This window comes from Neophocaena asiaeorientalis, unplaced genomic scaffold (assembly GCF_003031525.2).
Source record: "Neophocaena asiaeorientalis asiaeorientalis breed wild unplaced genomic scaffold, Neophocaena_asiaeorientalis_V1.1 scaffold378, whole genome shotgun sequence".
Classification (NCBI taxonomy): domain Eukaryota; kingdom Metazoa; phylum Chordata; class Mammalia; order Artiodactyla; family Phocoenidae; genus Neophocaena; species Neophocaena asiaeorientalis.
This window is the reverse complement of record NW_020185316.1, coordinates 324651-345966: the sequence shown is the minus strand read 5'-3', so window position 1 is coordinate 345966 and position 21316 is coordinate 324651. Positions and strand designations below refer to the sequence as shown.

The 21316-nt window shown below is 34.6% G+C and overlaps 1 protein-coding gene across 1 annotated transcript in view; it reads left to right on the top strand.

Annotated features, from left to right (window-relative positions):
* The window catches only part of LOC112392102 (glypican-5), a gene marked incomplete at its 3' end in the record, with an annotated part of 291946 nt that overhangs the window by 34071 nt on the left and 236559 nt on the right, over positions 1-21316 (top strand). Inside the window, exon 2 of the mRNA XM_024733626.1 lies at positions 5182-5343. Coding sequence (XP_024589394.1) covers positions 5182-5343 — 162 coding nt within the window. The remainder of the gene's footprint in view (positions 1-5181; positions 5344-21316) is intronic.

The window sequence follows — 21316 nt, the reverse complement described above, 5'->3', positions numbered from 1 at the left end:
CGCGCGCGCGCGCGTACACGCACATTTGTATATTTTATGTTTGCTGATCTATGGTTGTTCAGTGAAGAGCTAATGTGGAAGCTGTGAAACTCTGCAGAGATCAAAGACCATAACCGTTACTCCTACCGTAAAATAAGGGCATAACTGTATTATATTGGGCCATGTAAATACAATTGTCCTGAAACCTGGGTAGGCTTGGGATGCCCTGAAGCTCACCCCACGATGCACCCTCAGGGTTGTCCTCTTTAGGCACTATTCCACTCTGCATACCTTTTTCTCTGTTCTCTAGCGTACCTGCTATGGATAACGGGGCTTGCCCTGGGCTCCTGTCTAGGATAAGAGTTGTTAATCATATTAGCAAGATTTGTTTCTAATTTTTTTTATTGCAGTAAAATATGAAATTTACCATCTTAACCACTTTATAAGTGCACAGTTCGGTGGTACTAATTACGTTTATGTTACACAAACCACTGCCACCATCTACCTCCAGAACTCTTTACATCTTGCAAAACTGAAACTGTCCCCATTAAACAGTAACTCCCCAGTCTCCCGCCTCTGCCCTGCCCCAGCTAACCACCATTCTACTTTCTGTCTCTATGATTTTGGTGATCCTAAGAACCTCATATGAGTGGAGTTATATTTGTGTTTTTGTGACTGGCATATTTCACCTAGTGTAATGTCCTCAAGGTTCATCCATGCTGTAGCATAAGTCAGAATTTCCTTCCTTTTTAAGATTGAATAATATTCCAGTGTATGTATATGCCATATTTTGCTTACCATTCATCAATCCATGGACACTTGGGCTGCTTCCATGTTTTAGCTATTGTGAATAATATGCTGCGAATATGGTGTACAAATATCTCTTCAAGACTGTTTTCAATTCTTTTGGGTATGTATACAGAAGTAGAATTGCTGGATCTTATGGTAATGCTACTTTTGGGTTATTGAGTAACTGCCATATTGTTTTCCACAGTGGTTTTACCATTTCTCATTCCAACCAGCAGTACACAAGTGTTCTAATAACTCCACATCCTCGCTAACACTTGTTATTATCTGTATTTTTCATAGTAGTCATTCTAATGGGTGTGAGGTGGTATCGCATTGTAGTTTTTTTTTCTTCCAGTTTTATTGAGATACAATTGACGTACAACACTGTATAAGTTTAAGGTATACAGCATAATGATTTTACTTGCATACATCATGAAATGGTTATCACAATAAGTTTACTGAACATCTCTCCTCTCTTGTAGATACAAAATCAAAGAAATAGAAAAAAGTTTTTCCTTGTGGTGAGACTCTTAGGATTTACTCTCTTAACTTTCATATATAACATACAGCAATGTTACTTATATTTATCACATTGTACTTTACATCTCTAGTACTTACTTATCTTTATAACTGGGAGTTTGTACCTTTTGACTATCTTCGTCCAGTTGCCCCTTTTCCAACTCCCTGTACATATCTGATCTCTTTTTATATGAGTTTGTTTGTTTTTGAAGTACAATTGGTGTACAACTCTGTTAGTTCCTGTTACACAGCATAATGATTTGATATTTCAATACATTTCAAAATAATTGCCATAAGTCTAGTTACAATATGTCACCATACAAAGATATTATGTAGTCATTGACTATATTCCCCACACTGTGTCTCATTTATTTTACAACTGGAAGTTTGTACCTCTTAATCTCCCTCACCTATTTCTTTCTCTCCCTATTCCCCTCCCCTCTGGCAACCACCTGTTTGTTTTCTGTATTTATGACTCTGTTTCTGTTTTGTTTGTTCATTTGTTTTGGTTTTTAGATTCCACATGTAAGTGGAATCGTACACTATTTGTCTTTTACTGTTTGACCTATTTCACCTAGCATAATACTCTCTAGTTCCATTCATGTTGTCACAAATGGCAAGATTTTATTCTTTTTCATGACTAACTTTATGTATATATCACATGTGATATATCTATCTCACATGTGATATATATATTACATTATTTATCCATTCATTTATTGATGGGCACTTATGTTGCCTCCATATCTTAGCTATTGTAAATAATGCTGCAGTGAGTATAGGGGTGCATGTATCTTTTCAAATTAATGTTTTTTGTTTTCTTCAAATAAATACCCAGGGATGGAATTGTTGGATTATATAGTAGTTCTATTTTTCATTTTTTGAGGAATTTCCATGCTGTTTTCCATAGCAGCTACACCAATTTACATTCTCATCAACAATGCACAAAGGTCCTCTTTTTTTCCACATCCTTGATAACACTTGTTATTTGCTGTCTTTTTGATAATAGCCACTTGGACAATGTGAGGTGATATCTCATTATGGTTTTAATTTCCATTTCCCTGACGATTAGTGATCTTGAGCATCTTTTCATGTGTCTGTTGACCATCTGTATGTCTTCTTCATAAAAATGTCTATTCAGAACCTCTGTCTACTTTTTAACTGCATTGTTAGTTTTTTTGATATTGAGTTGTATGGGTTCTTTGAAGATTTTAGATATTAACCCCTATTGGATATATCAGTTACAAATATCTTCTCCCGTTCAGTGGGTGGCCTTTTCACTTTGTCGGTAGTTTCCTCTGCTGTGCAGAAGCTTTTCAATTTGGCATAGGCTCATTTATTTATTTTGTTTTTGTTTCCCTTGCCTGAGGAGACATACCCAACAAAATATTTCTAAGATAGATATCAAAGAGCTTACCGTCTATGTTTTCTTCTAGAAACTTTATGGTTTTGGGCCGTATATTTAGGTATTTAACCCATTTGGAATTTATTTTTGTGCATGGTGTGAGAGGGTAGCCAGTTTGATTCTTTTGTGTGTCGCTGTCCAGTTTTTCCAACACCATTATTGAAGAGGCTGTCTTTTCCCCATTGTATATTCTTGCCTCCTTTTCATAAATTAATTGCCCATGTAAGTGTGGGTTCATTTCTGTACTCTCTATTCTGTTCCATTGATATATGTATGTGTTTTTGTGCCAGTACGATACTGTTTTGATTACTGTAGCTTTGTAGTATAGTTTGAAATCAGGGAGCATGATTCCTTCAGATCTGTTCTTCTTTCTCAAGATTGTTTTGGCTATTCAGGGACTTCTGTGTTTCCACACAAATTTTAAAATTATGTGTTCTAGAACTGTGAAAAATGCTCTTGGTATTTTGATACGGATTGCACTGAATCTGTAGATAGCCTTGGGTAGTATGGTCATTTTAATAATATTAATTCTCCTAATCAGTGAACATGGTATATGTTTCTGTATGTTTATGTTGTCTTCAATTTCTTTCATCAGTGTCTTATAGTTTTCTGAGTACAGGTCTTTTACCTCCTTAGGTAGGTTTATTCCTAGATATTTTATTCTTTTGGATGTGATTGTAAATGAAATTATTTCCTTAATTTCTCTTTCCGATAGTTCATTGTTAGTGTATAGAAATGCAACAGATTTCTGTATATTAATTTTGTATCCTGCAAATTTACTGAATTCATTGATGAGCTCTAGTAGGTTTTTGATGGTGTCTTGAGGATTTTCTATGTATAGTATCATGTCATTTGCATACAGTGACAGTTTTACTTCTTCCTTTCCAGTTTGGACTCCTTTTGTTTCTTTTTCCTGTCTGCTGTTGTGGCTAGGAGTTCCAACACTATGTTGAATAAAAGTGGCAAGAGTGGATATCCTTTTCTTGTACCTGATCATAGAAGAAATGCTTTTAGTTTCTCACCACTGAGTATTATGTTAGCTTGGGTTTGTCATATATGGCTTTTACTATGTTGAAATATGTTTCCTCTCTGCCCACTTTCTGGAGTGTTTTTATCATAAATGGATGTTGAATTTTGTCAAAAGCTTTTTCTGTATCTATTGAGATGATCATATAATTTTTATTCTTCAATTTGTTAATGTGGTTATCACACTGATTGGGGATATTGAACCATCCATTCATCACTGGGATAAATTACACTTGATCATGATGTATGAGTTTTTTAATATAATATTGAAAATTTGGTTTGCTAATACCTTGTTGAGGATTTTTGCATCTATTTTCATCTGTAACATTCATAACCCGTGTCCCCTGCATCAGCAGGCAGACTCTCAACCACTGCGCCACCAGGGAAGCCCTGTAATTTTCTTTTTGTGATACCTTTGCCTGGTTTTTGTATCAGAGTGATGCTGTGTTTGTAGAATGAGTTCCAAAGCTTCCTTCCTCTGCAATATTTTGGAATAGTTTGAGAAAGATAGGTATTAACTCTTCTCTAAATGTTTGGTAGAATTCACCTGTGAAGCCATCTGGTCCTGGACTTTTTTTTTTTTTCTTTATTACTGATTCACTTTCATTACTGGTAGTTAGACTGTTTATATTTTCTGTTTCTTCCTGGTTCAGTCTTGGGATATTGTGCATTTCTAGAAATGTATCCATTTCTTTTAGCTTGCGCATTTTATTGGGCTATAATTATTTGTAGTAATCTCTTGTGACCCTTTGTATGTCTGTGGTGTCAGTTGTAACTTCTCCTTTTTCATTTCTAATTTTATTAATTTGGGCCCTCTTTCTTTTTTGATGAGTCTGGCTAATGGTTTATCAATTTTGTCTGTCTTTTCAAAGAATCAGCTCTTAGTTTCATTGATCTTTTCTACTGTTTTTTAGTTTTTTCAAATTCTCTCTTTCATTTATTTCTGCTTTATGATTTCTTTCCTTCTACTAATATTTTGTTGTTATTGTTGTCATTGCTCTTATTTTTCTAGTTCTTTTAGGTATAAGGTTTGGTTGTGCTTTTGAGATTTTTTTTTTTCCTGAAGTAAGCTTGTATTGCTATAAACTTCACTCTTAGAACTTCTTCCGTTGCATCCTATAGATTTTAGATTGTGGTGTTTTTATTGTCATTTGTCTCTAGGTATTTTTTGATTTCTTCTTTGATTCCCTCAGTGATCCATTTGTTGTTTAGTAGCATATTTTTTAACCTTCCTTTGTTTGTGTTTTTTGCCTGCTGGTGGATGGGGCCAGTTTCTGACACAGCTTCCTGTGGGATCCAGGGTATCCTAAGGCTGGTGTCAACCCACTGGTATCATTTTTCTGGTGGGCATATAGAACATGAACCTGTAATGTGCAGTGCTGATCATTAATGTCTGATACGTAACATGTCATGTTTGTTAAATGAACAGGTAATTATTATGAAAAATATTCTATGTATTCCAGGGCCTGATCTTCAGGTTTGCATAGCCAAAAACCCTGCATGTTGCACCAGGAAGATGGAGGAAAGTTATCAAATCACAGCTCGCCAAGATATGCAGCAGGTGCTTCAAACATCCAGCTCTACATTAAAGTTTCTGATATCTCGAAACACAGCTGCCTTTCAAGGTAAATGTATCATTTCTGAAACTGAACATAAATCTTGCTATGTAATTTACCTATTGTTATTATTATACTGGTAAATTTGTCTAGGTTTACTTCTTTGTCTTTGCATATTATTCTGGTATAAAATGAGGTTTTAGCTTTTTCTGACCTTCACAGCTTGTTTCTGAGGTTATTCTGGGGCATATAAATTGACTTAGAGTAGGGAGTCTGTAATGTTAGTGAAATTTATGCCTTTCTGGGGGTTCTGCCAAATCCTGCAATACTCTGACCCATGGTTTTACTTCAGTATGAACAGACATGATTATTAGATTTTATTAAATTGTCTATAAAACAAAGTCTCGTCACTTTTAACTGGGTAATGATAGATTCATTTTCAAAAATATAATTAAAAACATATTTGTCTCATTTTTTCCTCTAGTACTTCATGTGATTTTCCTAAGAACACCAGTGTGATATATCGAAGGGTAGACAAGTCTGATAAATAGTAAAATAGGAAATATTAATTGGGTGTTTAAGGGTCAGCTACGACCAGAACTCAACCTTAATTCAAACAATATATTCAGAAATAAAATCAATGGGTTATAAAATTACAAAACACATTGGAAAACAGGTGATCTTTTTCTTATTTTAGTCATCTCCTCTGTACAATTCCTTATTGCTACAATAAAATAGCTTAATTTATTTTTCCTTTTATAAAGCATTAGCTATTCTATATATTATTAGAATGAAAATCTTTAGATTACACTGCTTTTCAAACAAAATTATTGCTTTTGTTCAATGCAAAATATAACTTCTGCTAGTATTCCTTTTAAATAAGTATATTAATGTCAATCTATTTAAATAATTTGTGCTTTGTTTACATACAGAACTAAATCACAAAGCTGATTAATTTTTAAAACTATACTTATTAAATAAAATAAATATAATAAATCAGGACAAAACTTAAGTTGAATTAAAATGTAGTTCATGATGAATTGATGATTTTTTTATAGAAATTGTGACATGTCAGATTTGAAGATGTTTTAATCCAGTAATATTTTTAGATGTCTTAGAAAACAACATTATTTATGTTATGGAATTTATTCATGTGAAATTGTTGGAGGCAAATATATTGATATGCCTTTTAAGCAAAGCTTGGTGGCTTGAACTGACTGAACTAGAAGATATTAACCACCCACAGAAAGTGATGTAATGATTTTTTCTTATGAAAATGATAGTGTGTACAATATGGAAAATACAGTTTAGAGATAAAGGGGGCAGTGAATAAATCAACCTTACCAGAACAGGGAGATGTGGATGGGAATTGCGGACCATATGCTTGAAAAGGTAAGTTGGACTCACGTGAAAGAAGACCTGAAACATCAACTTGAGTTTGAGAGACTCATTAAAGATTTTTGAACAGGAAAGCTTCATTATGATTTCTCATCTTTTAATGTCAAAACTAAATCCCTCCAAGTAAGAAGGCATGGCCGAAGAAGATCATGACAAATCAAACCTACCTTTTTGGAGAGCAGTGTTAACCATGTAGGTGAAAGAAAGTACCAGCAGTTACGATCACATAGGGACTCAATGAATGGTAGTTGAACATTTTCTTCTGTCTTCAAGTATACTCTAAAAACCTTTTCACATATTGTTGGATAAATTGATCAAGATAGAGCACATTAAATTCAAAAGGTTGGGAGAAATCTAAAACCTGGAATGTTTAGACTTTTAACATGGGTTTAGGCTGCTGAAAACTTTTGGTGATATTGCTAAAAGTTTGGCGACAACTGATCAGTAGTATAAGGACATGAGATTATCTCTACTGGAGTGTCAGTTAATATTTTTTATTTTTAAGCAAATTTTGTTATTTTTTGTTTAGTAAATTGCACCTGCTATATTTAATAGGGTGAGTTTTGCTGTGTATTTAAGTATCAATTACAAAAGTGAAAAAAGGGCCTTTCTTAAATATAATTTGTTATAATAAATTGTCATGTTCTCCCTTTGTGACCTGTCAATTTTATTTAAGAATCATGAGAAGGCAAGACAGCTTTAGAAGAAATTTCCTAAAGACTAACTTTACTGGAACAAATTCTCTTACAAGAAGAATACCTGCTTTTAATTTAATGTATAGAATAAGTAGCTTTAGGCTTAGTTCCATAAAAACAAGCTAAATATATGTGCTAAAAGCCATTTGAGAGATCACATTTGCTGTATCATAACTGAACAGGCTACTTTATCAATAAGTAAAGCCCTCTGTCCAGTTTCTATGTAATGAAAATGTCTGAACGCAAATCAGCCTTTGTGTTTCCTAAGAAGAAAGAAGCTAATACATTTTAGTGGGAGACTTAGTCTGCTTGAGAGCAATTTAATGGAGGAAATCATTTCATTGCTTAAGTCATGTAAGTAGATGTGCTACATTTTGATCTTTTTATTTTTTAATATTTCACTTCTATTTCCTACTTCAGCAGTACTACCCTGTCCTTTTAGCCATATTGTGGGTTATAAAAGACTTCGGACTGGGATGTAGTCTGGTCCCTTCTCTCATAGATCTTATGGGGTTCCTTGGGAGCATGTTTTTGAAGTAAACCTTTGGATATGACTGGTGGGGATGATCACTTGGGTGTGTGGGTGTAGCGGACCCCACACGACTGTAAGATGAAGGCAGGGAGGCTGGGATTGCTCCGAAGAGAGGAGACAGTGCCAGCAGCTGGTACCAGAAGACATAAGGTTATTCCACGTACAGCCCACATTCAGCTCTGGAATTTAGCCCTGGAAGGTAATATCACTGGGGCTGGAATCAGCCTCCTTACTGGGATAATTCTACTTTTTTCAGTTAAGGTATTTGTTATAGGTTTCCTGAAAATAAAACAGGCAAACAAAGATATGGTTTTGGAAGAACCCATAAGTACGACCTGGGGTTCAGTGTGTCCTGTGGGTTGTCATTCACGTAGCATACAGCCTTTGATAAGATGAAAGGAGCAAGCGGGTATCCCTGTGTCTGTTGCTCTTCATAAATTAGTGGTGCTGTTTGCACAGAGACTGCTGGCTTCGTCACAGTGCAGACAACTGCTCTTCATTTTCAGGGGCTTGATTACGTTCATGAATAAAGCGGGCAGCCTGCAATAATGCGAAAGAGTTTGTTTCCCTTCAGCCACTTTATGAGTGTGGGATTGCCTGCCTTGAAAACCTTTTGCAGGGGGGTAGGGGGTGGTGGTGGTGGGATGAATTGGGAGATTGGGATTGACATGTATACACTAATATGTATAAAATAGATAACTAATAAGAACCTGTTGTATAAAAAATAAATAAAAATAGAGATCATACTTTAAAAAAGAAAAACACATTTTGCAAATATTTTTTATAAATGTTTTATTTATTTATACACTAAAGTTTGGTGTGACTCATGAGGAAATAAAGGAGGTTGACAGAGGATGTGTCAACCACTGTAAAAAAAGCAACTCTTACCCAGCTTTCAAATTTGTCAGTTTTAAAATCTCTGTTTAAATAAGAGAATAGGGCTTAGTTTTTGTTTAATTTAAAACTGTACAAAATTTTCAGGATAATTTTCAAAAATAAACTGCAGGAATATTTGGGAGAATACAGAAGCTTATCTTTTGTTTAAACGTTATAAAGATAAGGTTAAGAAGTTTTATCTTTCCTTAGAGATCTTTTCCTTCCCATTTCTCTCATCTTCAAATAGCTCACATATTTCTAAAATATATGGTATATACTAAGTCTTTATTCTGGAAGTTTCCAGTTTTTTATGTGGCATTTAAAAAGTGCATTATCACAAAAGACTCAGTGATGAACGATATCTAGAACAAGAAGGAGTTAATATTTTTGTTGACGATTTCATTCTCTGGGCTAATTAAATGTTCATTCTTGATTAAAAGTACTTGAAAGATTGGTAAGCTTGTCCTCTTGGGTTGAAATGTTAGATTTAGGACTTTAATAAAAATTACATTCCTATTTTTAATGAAATATAGGAATGTGTTCAAAATTAAATATCTTTGTTTAAAAAGCAGGTAAATTAAGAGTGAGAATGTGAATGTAATTAAAGTATTGTCGTCTTTTACACTAACAGATATTACCTGCTGTGAAGTGTATAGCTAGTGTACAGCTACTGTAAAACCGGTGTAAAATGTATGTACATATCCACATACATATAGTCGAAGGCACAAGGATGTAGTGCATATTTGAATATCTTAATGTATGAGATGAGTAGATTTATATAAATGTTACAATAGTAAGCCTGGAGTACATTAATCTTATTTTGTTCACTTTTGTTATGCTTTACAGAGGTGAACAATATTTAAAATTATTCCTTGGAAGAGCATTATGTGCAAGGATAAAGGAACAGTGTTATTTCTAACACTGAGAATTACCTGATCAAAGGCCCAAGGGTAAGAGAACAGGTAGCCTTAGACTGGCAGTGTTGAGGAGACGTGTTGGCTTTTCCCTTTCTCTAGACCTAGAACAGATACGCAGTAAATGTAATTAACTGAACTGCATGAATACATGGATAAATGAATGAATGGAAGAATGATTCTTAGCAGGAAGCTGGTTCTGAAATAAAATGAAAGAGTTCTGCTCTCCCTCTCCCCCTTCATCCTTCCCTTCCCTTCATGCATTTCATATCTCTGTTGAGTACCTACTAAGTGCCGGCACCGCCAGGTGCTTAGATGGTACCTTGCCCAAATTTTCAAGCTATTTTACTTTTATTGGCTCCTTCAGGCTTCTGATATGCCAACATTTGTTTACTGATTTTATAAGCTAGGAAGGAGGGAAGTCCCTGGCCGTCCAGTGGTTAGGACTCAGCACTTTCACTGCCGAGGGCCTGGGTTCAAGATCCCACAAGCTTCATGGCGTACCCCTCCCACCCCCGGCTCCCAGTAACCAGGAAGGAGCACGTTATAATGTTTCTGTCGGTGGTGTATTCTGAATGTGATTGCATTTTCCCCTTGGTTTGAAGCAGCGCGTGGTTTAGTGTGTTATCTCACACAGCAGCCACCAGTGCAATTGGTCTTTATCCAACTGTCCTGTATCTCTGAAATGTTAAAAATTTTTTCTTTTGAATCTGTGTCAGCAAGCTGCTATTAATTATGAAAATGACTAATTTTAATATATTCTAGATGAAAATTCCAGAGCTTAAATTACTCTTCAGCTGGAAATAAAGCTTGCTTTGCATGAAGCAAAAAAATTGAAAAGCGTACAACTACACATTGAAGTGTAGAACTAAGATGTTACTTTGCCATATTTCTTTTTTAAGTTTTAGGAAGTAAACTTTCAGTTGTTTTAATTCTGACTGATGATAGTTTATGATAATATCACCTATTGCTATGATAATCTTACCTAGAAAGCACAATAACCTGCTTATGGTAGGCTAAACAATTCTTTCTTGATTTTATATTAAATATATTTTCAGTTAAGTCTTTTTTTTTTAAAGTTGTACCTTTCTCTTAATTATTTTGGCACAATCAGGCTTTTCTATTTCTTTTTTTTTCTTTTAAATTAATTAATTAATTTATTTTTGCTGTGTTGGGTCTTCGTTTCTGTGTGAGGGCTTTCTCTAGTTGTGGCGAGCGGGGGCCACTCTTCATTGCGGTGCGCGGGCCTCTCACTATCGCGGCCTCTCTTGTCGTGGAGCGCAGGCTCCAGACGCGCAGGCTCAGTAGTTGTGGCTCACGGGCCCAGTTGCTCCACGGCATGTGGGATCCTTCCAGACCAGGGCTTGAACCCGTGTCCCCTGTATTAGCAGGCAGATTCTCAACCACTGCGCCACCAGGGAAGCCCATTTTCAGTTAAATCTTTTCAATGTGAGAACTGTGTATTTATTGCCTAGAAGGTGAGTTGGCATTTCATCAGGGTCTTTATCATTTTGTCATCTTCATATTAGTTTAATCTTACTTTTATGTGAGGGATCACAAGGGATGATTCTTAAAAGGTAACTATGTATTGAGTAAAGGCCAGGACATGTGGGAGGTTACAACTAGCTATGTTTTTGAGATTTATCTGTCCCCCTATCTCTGATTCATCTGTGTGAATTGATTTATACAATTTCTTTTTATAGATATGTGGCGTTTATTTACCCTCCCTGTGATGGACATTTTAATAATTCCCAACTTATATTTGCACTTGTAGTGCTGCAACAAACATTCTTGTTCATGTCTCCGAGGGCATGTGTTTCTCTAGGGTTTATATGTAGAAGTGAAATTGTGGCTTATAGGCTGTGACCTCGTCAACTTGACCAGATATTTTGCAGAATTACTCTTCTAAGGAGCTGAACCTATTTAAACTCGCACAAGCAGTTGGTGTGCTTTGTCCTTATTCCACATCCTTCCCAACACTTCCCAATAATTCTGAAATTATTGTCAGAATTTAAAAAAAATTCTAAAAGTATTTTTTAATTAAAATAGAGTTTTAAAATAAAATTTGATGAACTGATAGATGTGAAATGGTATCTTGTTTTCGAAACGTGCAGTTTCCTAATTACTGGGGTGTCTGAATGTCTTTCCAAAAATACTTCTTTATTTTGCGTGTTCTTTATTTTCTCTTATGAATATGTCTTGTGAATCTGTATACACACTTAGGAGATATGTACCATGTTGTGTTTCTGTATGTATTAAAAATTTTCTTCTAGGTACAGATATTGCCACGTCTTAAAGTTTTAGCTAAAATAATTCAAATTTCTTTCCATATTCTATGGCAATTCAAGCTCTCCAGAAGTTTTCTGCACATTTCCACAGTCTGCAGTTTCATGGTTACTACTGCCTCTGCTTCCCTGCTTTCTTTCATTTGCTTTTGTGTCTCTTTTCTATCATATTAATTTCATATGAACATTTTTTTCTTAATTACCACTCCATAGACACACACATACATGTACACACATTAACCTAAGTTGTATGTATAAAATAAATTTTATGAGATGATGGTGATAAAGGAAGATGAAATCTAAAAATCACAAATAATTTCAAATTGAACACGGATTCCTGTGTTTGCAAGTGTTTTCTAGCCCACCCTCCACCATCAGTCCTTGGAACTACCATCCTCACATCATTCTCTCTGGCCCTCGTGTCTCCCACTTCCTTGTGTGGTACTCTGCTCTTCTCAGATGGTGAGATGAGGGGATCTTCTGGTTCCTTACATTTATTATATGAGCATGGAAATAGCAACTGTCATGTGGCTCTGAGGGTGCAGTTAAAAGAAATACTTTTAGGTTAAAAAAGCTTTTATCTTTTTATGTTAAAAATTTCCCCAGCTTTATTGAGATATAATTGATATTGTGTAAATGTAAGACGTACAACCCATTGATTGGATACTCTTACGTATTGCAACATGGGTACCACTGTGGTGTTAGCTGACACCTCCATCAAGTCACATAATTACCAGTTCTTTTTTGCAGCAAGAACATTTAAGATCTACTCTTTCAGCAACTTTCAAGTATATACTATAGTACTGTTAACTGTAATCACAGTGAGGTTCATTATATCCCCAGAACGTAATCATTTTGTAACTAGAAGTTTGTATTCTTTGACCAGGGTCATTTCTCTGCCCTCCAGCCCCTGCTAAGCACCATACTACTCTCTAAACTTAGTACTTGTTGATCAACCTATTGTCTATTAGATATTTTAGAAACAATGAATTTCCTAAATCCCACATTCATGCAAAATACAGTGACCTTTTATAAAGTGTAGGCAAGGTATATAATCTTTTTTTCCCTAGTATTTAAATTGAGTCTGTTTTATATTTTCAAATGTTAATGTTGATAGCATTAGTAATCTATGGAAAGAAAGAAACAATTAATTATTAACTACTTTTGAAACAGAGCTCATTTATCTTAGAAGTGTTTACTTCCAAAAGTAGTAATAGGCTATTAAAGTTAATCAGGCATTTTTAGAAGATTCAATATATGTTTTCTTTAAAATATTTTTCTTATAACTAAATATAGAAAAAAGAAAATAAGCTGAATTAATATCAAATTTTTCTAAATATTGTGTGGCAGTAGACTTCAAGGGAAACTTGTGATGTCACTAATGTGTGGTTGACACTCACTTTGTAATGTAATATTTATGAATTCTTTTAAAAACCTTTTACTCCATGAACAAACTTTTTCATTATGTTGATAATGTAATCTAAAATGTACATGATATTAAAAGTGAAATTCATGCTTTCCCCCACCCCCAGATTAGCTTTGTGCATTTAACATCTGAATATGGATTTTTTTTGATGATGTCAGCTAATATATTTTGTCAGTGTGTGTCTCGGAATTAATATTTCTAGCAGTAAGCAGTTTTAATATTGAAAGTATTTCCCTGTTTATAAGAGGCTGGTAGAAAGGTAAAGATTGAGGGATCCTTTGAATATATCTAAATTTATATAATGTGAAGAATACAATTACAGTAAAAGTAATAATTTCATTATATGTTTTTACTGATTATAAATTTCATTAACAAATTCTGTTGAAATATATCCTTGATGCACTTACCAGCTCTTTTGATAGATCATTTTTTTAATAGCTATTTTTGAGTCAACATATTTAGTTTCATGAAGGGTGATTTGTCTCTATTAAATGTCCAATGTATTTTAAGGCCCTACAAAATTTTATCTAAGCTAGGTAATACTATGATTTAATGATCAATTTATTTACATTATTTTTACAAGAAAGATAAAATATTGGCATTATTAAAATATTAAAGAAATTATTTTAAAACTCAACAATGTGTCTTTTCACAATTTGCGTACTACCTCATAAGTAGTAGTTTATCGTGAGATATTAATTTGTGTCTCACTATGGTTGTTGTGTGGCATATGCCACATGAAAACCTTTTGTTTTTCCTCTGCCTTACTGGTTGAACCCCAAGTTTGGGAGTGATCACCCTCTATGGCAATGTGCTTAGGGACAGTGAACCCTGCTGGAGCTCTAGGGGATGGTGTGAAATGGAATAGGAAGTGTGTGTATGGTGGTGAAGTTTTAAATAGCTGTGGTGGGAAATGGGAAAGCGGCCCATTTGGGAAAGCGGCCCAAATGGGAAAGCTCAGTGGCCATGGCTCACGGGCCCAGCCGCTCCACGGCATGTGGGCTCTTCCCGGACCGAGGCACGAACCCGTGTCCCCTGCATCGGCAGGTGGACTCTCAACCACTGCGCCACCAGGGAAGCTCTAATTTTTAAATATTTTTTTTAAAACCACTTTGTTGAGGTATGATTGATAACAAAAAGCTGTATTTCCTGTATAAAACTTGATACAAACAATTTGGAGATAAGTATACACCTGTGAAACCATCACCACAATCTACGCCATAAACATATTGGAGGAGGCTGATCATTGACAAGAGTAATGGTGTGGAAGAGCCAGGCGACATCCAGCTCCTCCCTACGGCCCAGCTCTGTAAAGTAGTAGAGATGTTTCTTTCTTTCTTTTTTTTTTTAAATTGGGGTATAGTTGATTTACAATGTTGTTAGTTTCTGCTGTACAGCAAAGTGAATCAGTTATACATATACATATATCCACTCTTTTTGGATTCTTTTCCCATATAGGCCATTACAGAGTATTGAGTAGAGTTCCCTGTGCTATACAGTAGGTCCTTATGAGTTATCTATTTTATATATAGTAGTGTGTATGTGTCAATCCCAATCTTCCAGTTTATCCCTACTCCCCCTTACCCCTGGGAACCATAAGTTTATTTTCTACATCTGTGACTCTATTTCTGTTTTGTACATGAGTTCATTTGTAGCCTTTTTTTAGATTCCACATATAAGCAATATAATATACAATGCGATATTACTCAGCCTTAAAAGAGAACAAAATAATGCCATTTGCAGCAACATGGACCTAGAGATTGTCATACTGAGTGAAGTAAGTCAAACAGACAAAGAGATGTTGTTTCAATAACATATATCTAAGTATGAAAATAAAATTAATTTTGATAGAATAACTCATGATTCTATCCAATGAAACCTATTTTCAATACTTAGCATAATTTAAAGTGAAGGGCTTTATAAAGAAATGAATAACACACAAATAAGTAAGATTGACTTGAATTAAATTTGTAAACAAACTTTGAGAATGGACTGGAGAAAGCATGTAGTGAGACAAAGTATTTAGAATAAAGTTGCATAATAGAAATTATGGGCAAAATCATGAGTTTATGTATGAAAAATTTATTTTAAACTTATTTTAATTATAAAAAGTATAACATGGTTATATAAAATTGAAAATAAAATCTTTGTCAATAACTCAGCAAGTAAGGTTCTGTGATGAGCTTAAGTCCCTTAAGACTCAAATTTGAAGTCTTGGTGGTAATTCTTAGAACACCAAGAGCACATTTTACATTTTTATATAAATAAAAATGAACTAAGTTCTGTTTACCAAACAATATCAATAATTATCAATCATTTCAATAATGTCTTTTTATTATATCATCTCTTAACGAATTAGAAATACATACAGTTCATATAAGTGGATTATTGTCTAATTTGAAATTTTAAATAATATAATAATTCATTGTAAATTATAAAGTACAGTTTATTAAAACTGTGAGAATTTTCTTAATAGTTAAGCTTTTTTTCCCTCTATAGCCTTGGGGGAAGAGCAGATTAAGATTAAAATATTAAACAATCGTCCATAATATTTAATTGGTAAAGTGGTAAGATATAATGGAAAATAAGATACCTCTCTTTCTTCAGGCAAATAGAGGACTTAAATTTTATAGCCATTCCTCAATGTAGCTGTTCATGATGGGAAATTATCCATGCATATCTTCATGCTTTTAGCATAAAATATATCTAGCAATAAATGGGATATATATGCTATAGCTCTCATTCAGAAGGCAAAGGGCTTGAAACAGCATCTTAAGATCCAGAAAGTCATAACAGTAAATAAAAGGTAATTGTTGGATAGCTATGCTGTGTTTCTTTTTTGCCAGAGTAATTCTGCCTGTGGGCTAACTTTAGTATAAACAAAGATAATTGAACTTTTGCACCTTGAAGAATATTTTCCTCTTGTACTATTTCTTTGACTCCATCTCCTCAGGGTGTAAACTTGACTTGAATGTTAACTTATGAAGCATATTCATTTTTTTACCATAAGTAGGAATAAACTGAAGCTACTTTATAGTAGAATAAACATTGGTCTTTGTTATGGGAAAACATTTGTTATTGTTATCAGATAGGCAACATGCTTAAGGGTTTAAGAACAGGGTTCTAGAGTTAGAGAACCTGAGTTTGAATACTCTCTCAAGACCTGCATGTAGGCTTTCATTTCCTTGCTTGTAGGATGGGGATAATAATAGTACCTTCTTCTAGGTTGCAATTAATAAGAATTGGTCATGGTAATTCCAGTCAAGTAACTAGTATCATGCCTGGTATGTAATAAGCACTCAGTAGATGGTAGCTATCCTTCCTCCTTTATGTGTGGTGTATATTTTTTCCCTAACATTTGAGTGGCAGCAAAACATCTCAGGGTAAAAATTGTCTAATGGAATTTCTGTAAGTGGGGAATTGCATAAAGTCAATTGGCACATTATCAGAAGTGCCTCAGTGGCCAGGAAGGAGAAGGGCCTTGGTGATCCAGACTTCCTTGGACCTGCTCCTGATGGGCTTTCCAAGAGTTAAATTGCAAGCGTGTGGGGTTATGGCCAAACATGCTCTCTAATGGTAAAGACAAGCCATTGAGAGAAATTATCTGGTGAATAATAACTGGTACATTTTAAAGCAAACTCTTTTTACTGCCCAGCTGGTAATCAGATGTAATTTTGAATTTCATTAAATGGTATTAAATTGTAATATTTTGACTCTCACTGTAGTACAAACTAACATAAACACCAAAATCTAACGTTTGGTGCAAAGCGACAGAGTCCATGGAAAACTATTCAATGGTTTAACGAAAGCCTTAATCTTCTTAGTATCCTTTGCCAAATGAGAATAACTTCACATGTGAAAGGCTTTACATTTTTGATATTGCTAGATTCATTTGGATCACTTTCGGGGATGTATGCAGTTTACTTTGGCATTTCTTTAGATTATGCATTTGTGAGTTTTTAGATAGAGCCACTAACTTTAAATTGGTCCTTTCACAACAGCATGGAATAAATAAGTAAATGCATAGTCTTCAGAGCAATGTGAAAGGTTTCGTGCTTGGTAGAATATGGCAAAAAGTTTCATCTAAGATTTCACTGAACTACTTTGGAGGGTACTGTTCATTAAGATAATTTTTATTTTGGTCCAAATGTTGCTAATTATTGTTCCATAAAATTATGTAACTATTTGATAGTTGTACTTCCTACCTGCTGGAAATGTGAAATATCATTATTGCTTGTCTGGGCGGCATTTTAGAGGGTTTTCTCTTTATGTGAGGAAAGACAATATAGAGAGAGATGGACACTAAATCCCTGGAAAGTGTGATTTAGGAAAGGGGTCAGAGGGGTGGACAAAGGTGTCCTGCGGTTTAAGAAGGAACAATAAATTCTCTGTTCATGTTATGCTTTTTAAAATCTGGGTTTAATATGCTTACTTTCTAGCTGTAGTCTCAGGGCAATACTTTAGGATGATCTAGGCCAATTTGCTTAATTTGTTTTTATTACGAACCTTCATAGTAGGTTTAAATTAAATTATCTCTGTATTTGGCAACTCTTATGCAATATATTTAGTGTATTTGTTATTTTAATGGGATTGTATATTTCGAATGCAAATTAAGAATATATTTAATAATCATCGGCCTACACTGGTGCAGCTATTCTGGAAAGCAGTTTGACAACACTTAGCAAAAATATGTGTTCTCTCTCCCTCTTTTTCTTCTTTCTGATTCTCTACTGCTTATATATATATATATATATATATATAGAAAAAATTTTAGAGAACATTTGGGGACATATAAATGCATATTAATTGTGGTGTTTGTTGTAATAGCTGGGAGTTGAGGCAGTCTGGGTGTCTGTAATTGAGGGAAAGGTAAGAAAAATACACAGAAATGTGTTATGGAATAGTATGCATCATGAGGAATAATCAACTGGATACATACCTAGTGACTGGAATAGACTTTAAAAACATAAGGTAGAGTGAAGAAGGGCAGAATGAGAATGAGGTATGTAGCACAATACCATATATGTATCTTAAAAATACATGTACCAAACAATTGTATATATTTTACTGGAACACATACAAATCAAAGAGTTCACATGAAGCACATTAGAGTGATTGCTTAAGGGAATATGATTGTATAACTATTGTATCATCCAACCTCATACATTTTAAGAGATATGCGGGATGTGAAGAATAGCTAGGAAGAAGGAAAGTGAAAGAAAGTGAAATTCTTAGGTGTAAACCTTCCCAAATTTGTACAGGATCTGTACGCTGAAAATGCTAATGGAAAAAAAAATCAAAGAACCTGAATAAATGGAGAGACATACCATATTCATGAATTGGGAGACTCAACATAGTAAAGATGACCTTTTTACCTAAATTACTCTATAGGTTTAACATAATTTTTTTTTTTTTTGCGGTACGCGGGCCTCTCACTGTTGTGGCCTCTCCCATTGCGGAGCACAGGCTCCGGATGCGCAGGCTCAGCGGCCATGGCTCACGGGCCCAGCTGCTGCGTGGCATGTGGGATCTTCCTGGACCGGGGCACGAACCCGTGTCCCCTGCATCGGCAGGCGGACTCTCAACCACTGCGCCACCAGGGAAGCCCGGTTTAACATAAGTTTTTATCAAAATCCTAGCAGACTTTGTGTGACCTATGCAGGCTTTTTCTAAAATTTATATGGAAAGGCACAGGACCTGAGATAGCTTAAACAACTTGGACAAAGAAGAGTGAAGTGGGAGGAATCACTCAACCAGACAATGAGACTTACTATATAGCTACATTAATTGAAAGTGTGGCATTGGCAGAGGGATAGACGCATAGAACCGATTAAGGAGCCCCGGAATAGACCCACAAAATTATGCCCAATTGATTTTTGATAGGTGCAAGAGCCGTTCAATGGAGGAAGGAATTCCTATTCAACACACTGTGCTGAGCAGTTGGGTATCCATAGGTGAAATATTATTGTAATATTTTTGTATTAAAATGTCTAAATGTTTCAACCCAAAGATTTTCACAGGTTCTGTCTTTTCTGCCTTCATTTAAAGAACTTTTCTATAATTTTTTCCCTAAGGCAAAATTTATTAAATAAGTCACCTCTGTGAATCTATTGAATATTCCATCAAATCTAAGTGCTGTTAATCATAGACCCTCTCAATTTCAGTGCATTCTAGTAGGCAGTATAAATTTATTCAGATAAATATGGTAGCTTCATCAAAAGCTTCTTCCCAGAATTTGAGTTAAACTAAATAAAAGTTAAATCATAAACATTGTTTGAGATCTCACTGTTTACTCAGTTCTTCTCTTGCTTTTTTCAGTAAGGACAAATTTCAATGTCTCTTTGTTTGAAATGCTTTCAAGAATTGAAATATGTTAAAAGTTTTTAAAACTGTTTTTTAGTATATATTTATTAAATATTGATTTAAGATTTTGGCTGATTTCTTTTGGTTGTAGTATGACCAGTTAGTTTATTTAATAGTCTGAATGAGAGAAAAAAAGGAGTGAGTTTTGTTAATGTTGATATAGAATAAGGGAGGGGAGAAAGAAATTCTAAGTATATTTAGAAGAAAAATTTAACAAGACTGGGTAACTGAATGACTGGAGTGGGATTAGGAAGAGAAGGAACCCAGGATCAATGTTGAGTCTTGCAAGAGAATACTCTCAGGGACTGATTTATGTTGTCCTCATTTTCCTTATTTCTATCTTAATTTTTAGTAAATTTTTTTTTTTTGAAAATTCTGTTCAACTCCAAGTCTGTGTGTAAGCTGCTCTAGAGAATCCATCCATTCCTTCGTCAATATTTTACTTAGTATATGTCAAATACTGGGCACTTAACTGTATTCAGGCAGTCCTCGATTTGCACAATTTTGTGTAACTGAAACTCATGCCCATCTGAACCAGGTCCTTAACTGACATGGCTCCATTGATCTTAGTTACCAGAGAACTGTGCAAAACGAGGGCCGCCTGTCTTTCATCTAGAGACAGGACTGAAAATGATGACTGCTTTCAACAAGCTTAAAATCTATGGCTGGAAATAGACGATTACCTTTCAGTGTGTTTTAAGGATTTAAAGATACCTTTCAGGATATAAGATAAGATCTTAGACAGACGACATCTGATGTGCATTGCTGGGGAAGAAGATTGGGAAAGAAATTCTGAAAATGGTGATATCAAGGGAAGAACAAAGGTCAGGTGATTCCTCTCCCTAGTGAAGAAGAAGGTCTGGAGAGTTAAAGGGCCCACGAGTACTCCCCTAAGGCCACAGCCAAGTGTGGGAGCTGGGAATGTTGGGAAGTAAGCTTGAAGAGTATTTAATTTCCCAAGAGTCTGTGTTTGTGTCCTTTCTCATTCCTAATTTTGCTTCTGTCTGTCTTACCTTTCTTAAATTTCCATCCTCTTTATGCTGTCATTTCTCTCCCACTTTCTCTTTTCTCTAGCTTCTTTTCTTTGTCTCATGACGTCTGTCCTAATAAGGGTTTTGTTTATGTTGATACTATTTTTCTAGAACATTCTTTAAGATTTAGTTATCCTTTACCCTTTTGTTTTTTTTTTTTTTTTTTAACCCTTTTGTTTTTAATAAGGTCTGTTTTAATCTTTTAAAACTCTCTCTTGCTACTTTAAAAATTTTTTTCTTTCATATGTTTCTGATTTCTTAAGATGATTATTACTTTCTTTGAACTTTTACAGTTTTCTTCTTTGGTAATGAATGTATTTTAGGGGATGCATTTTCCTTTGGTTACAGCTTTGCTGTAGCGCATAGATTTTACTATGAAGTGTTCTTTTCATTTTGTTTTAGACAGTCTGAAATTTTGCTTTTTTTTTTTTTTTTTTTTACTTTGGTTTTCTTCTTTGAGGTAATCTAGAGGGTTTTGGGATAGATTTGACTAGGTTTACTGTAGTTTTAATTACTCCCAAA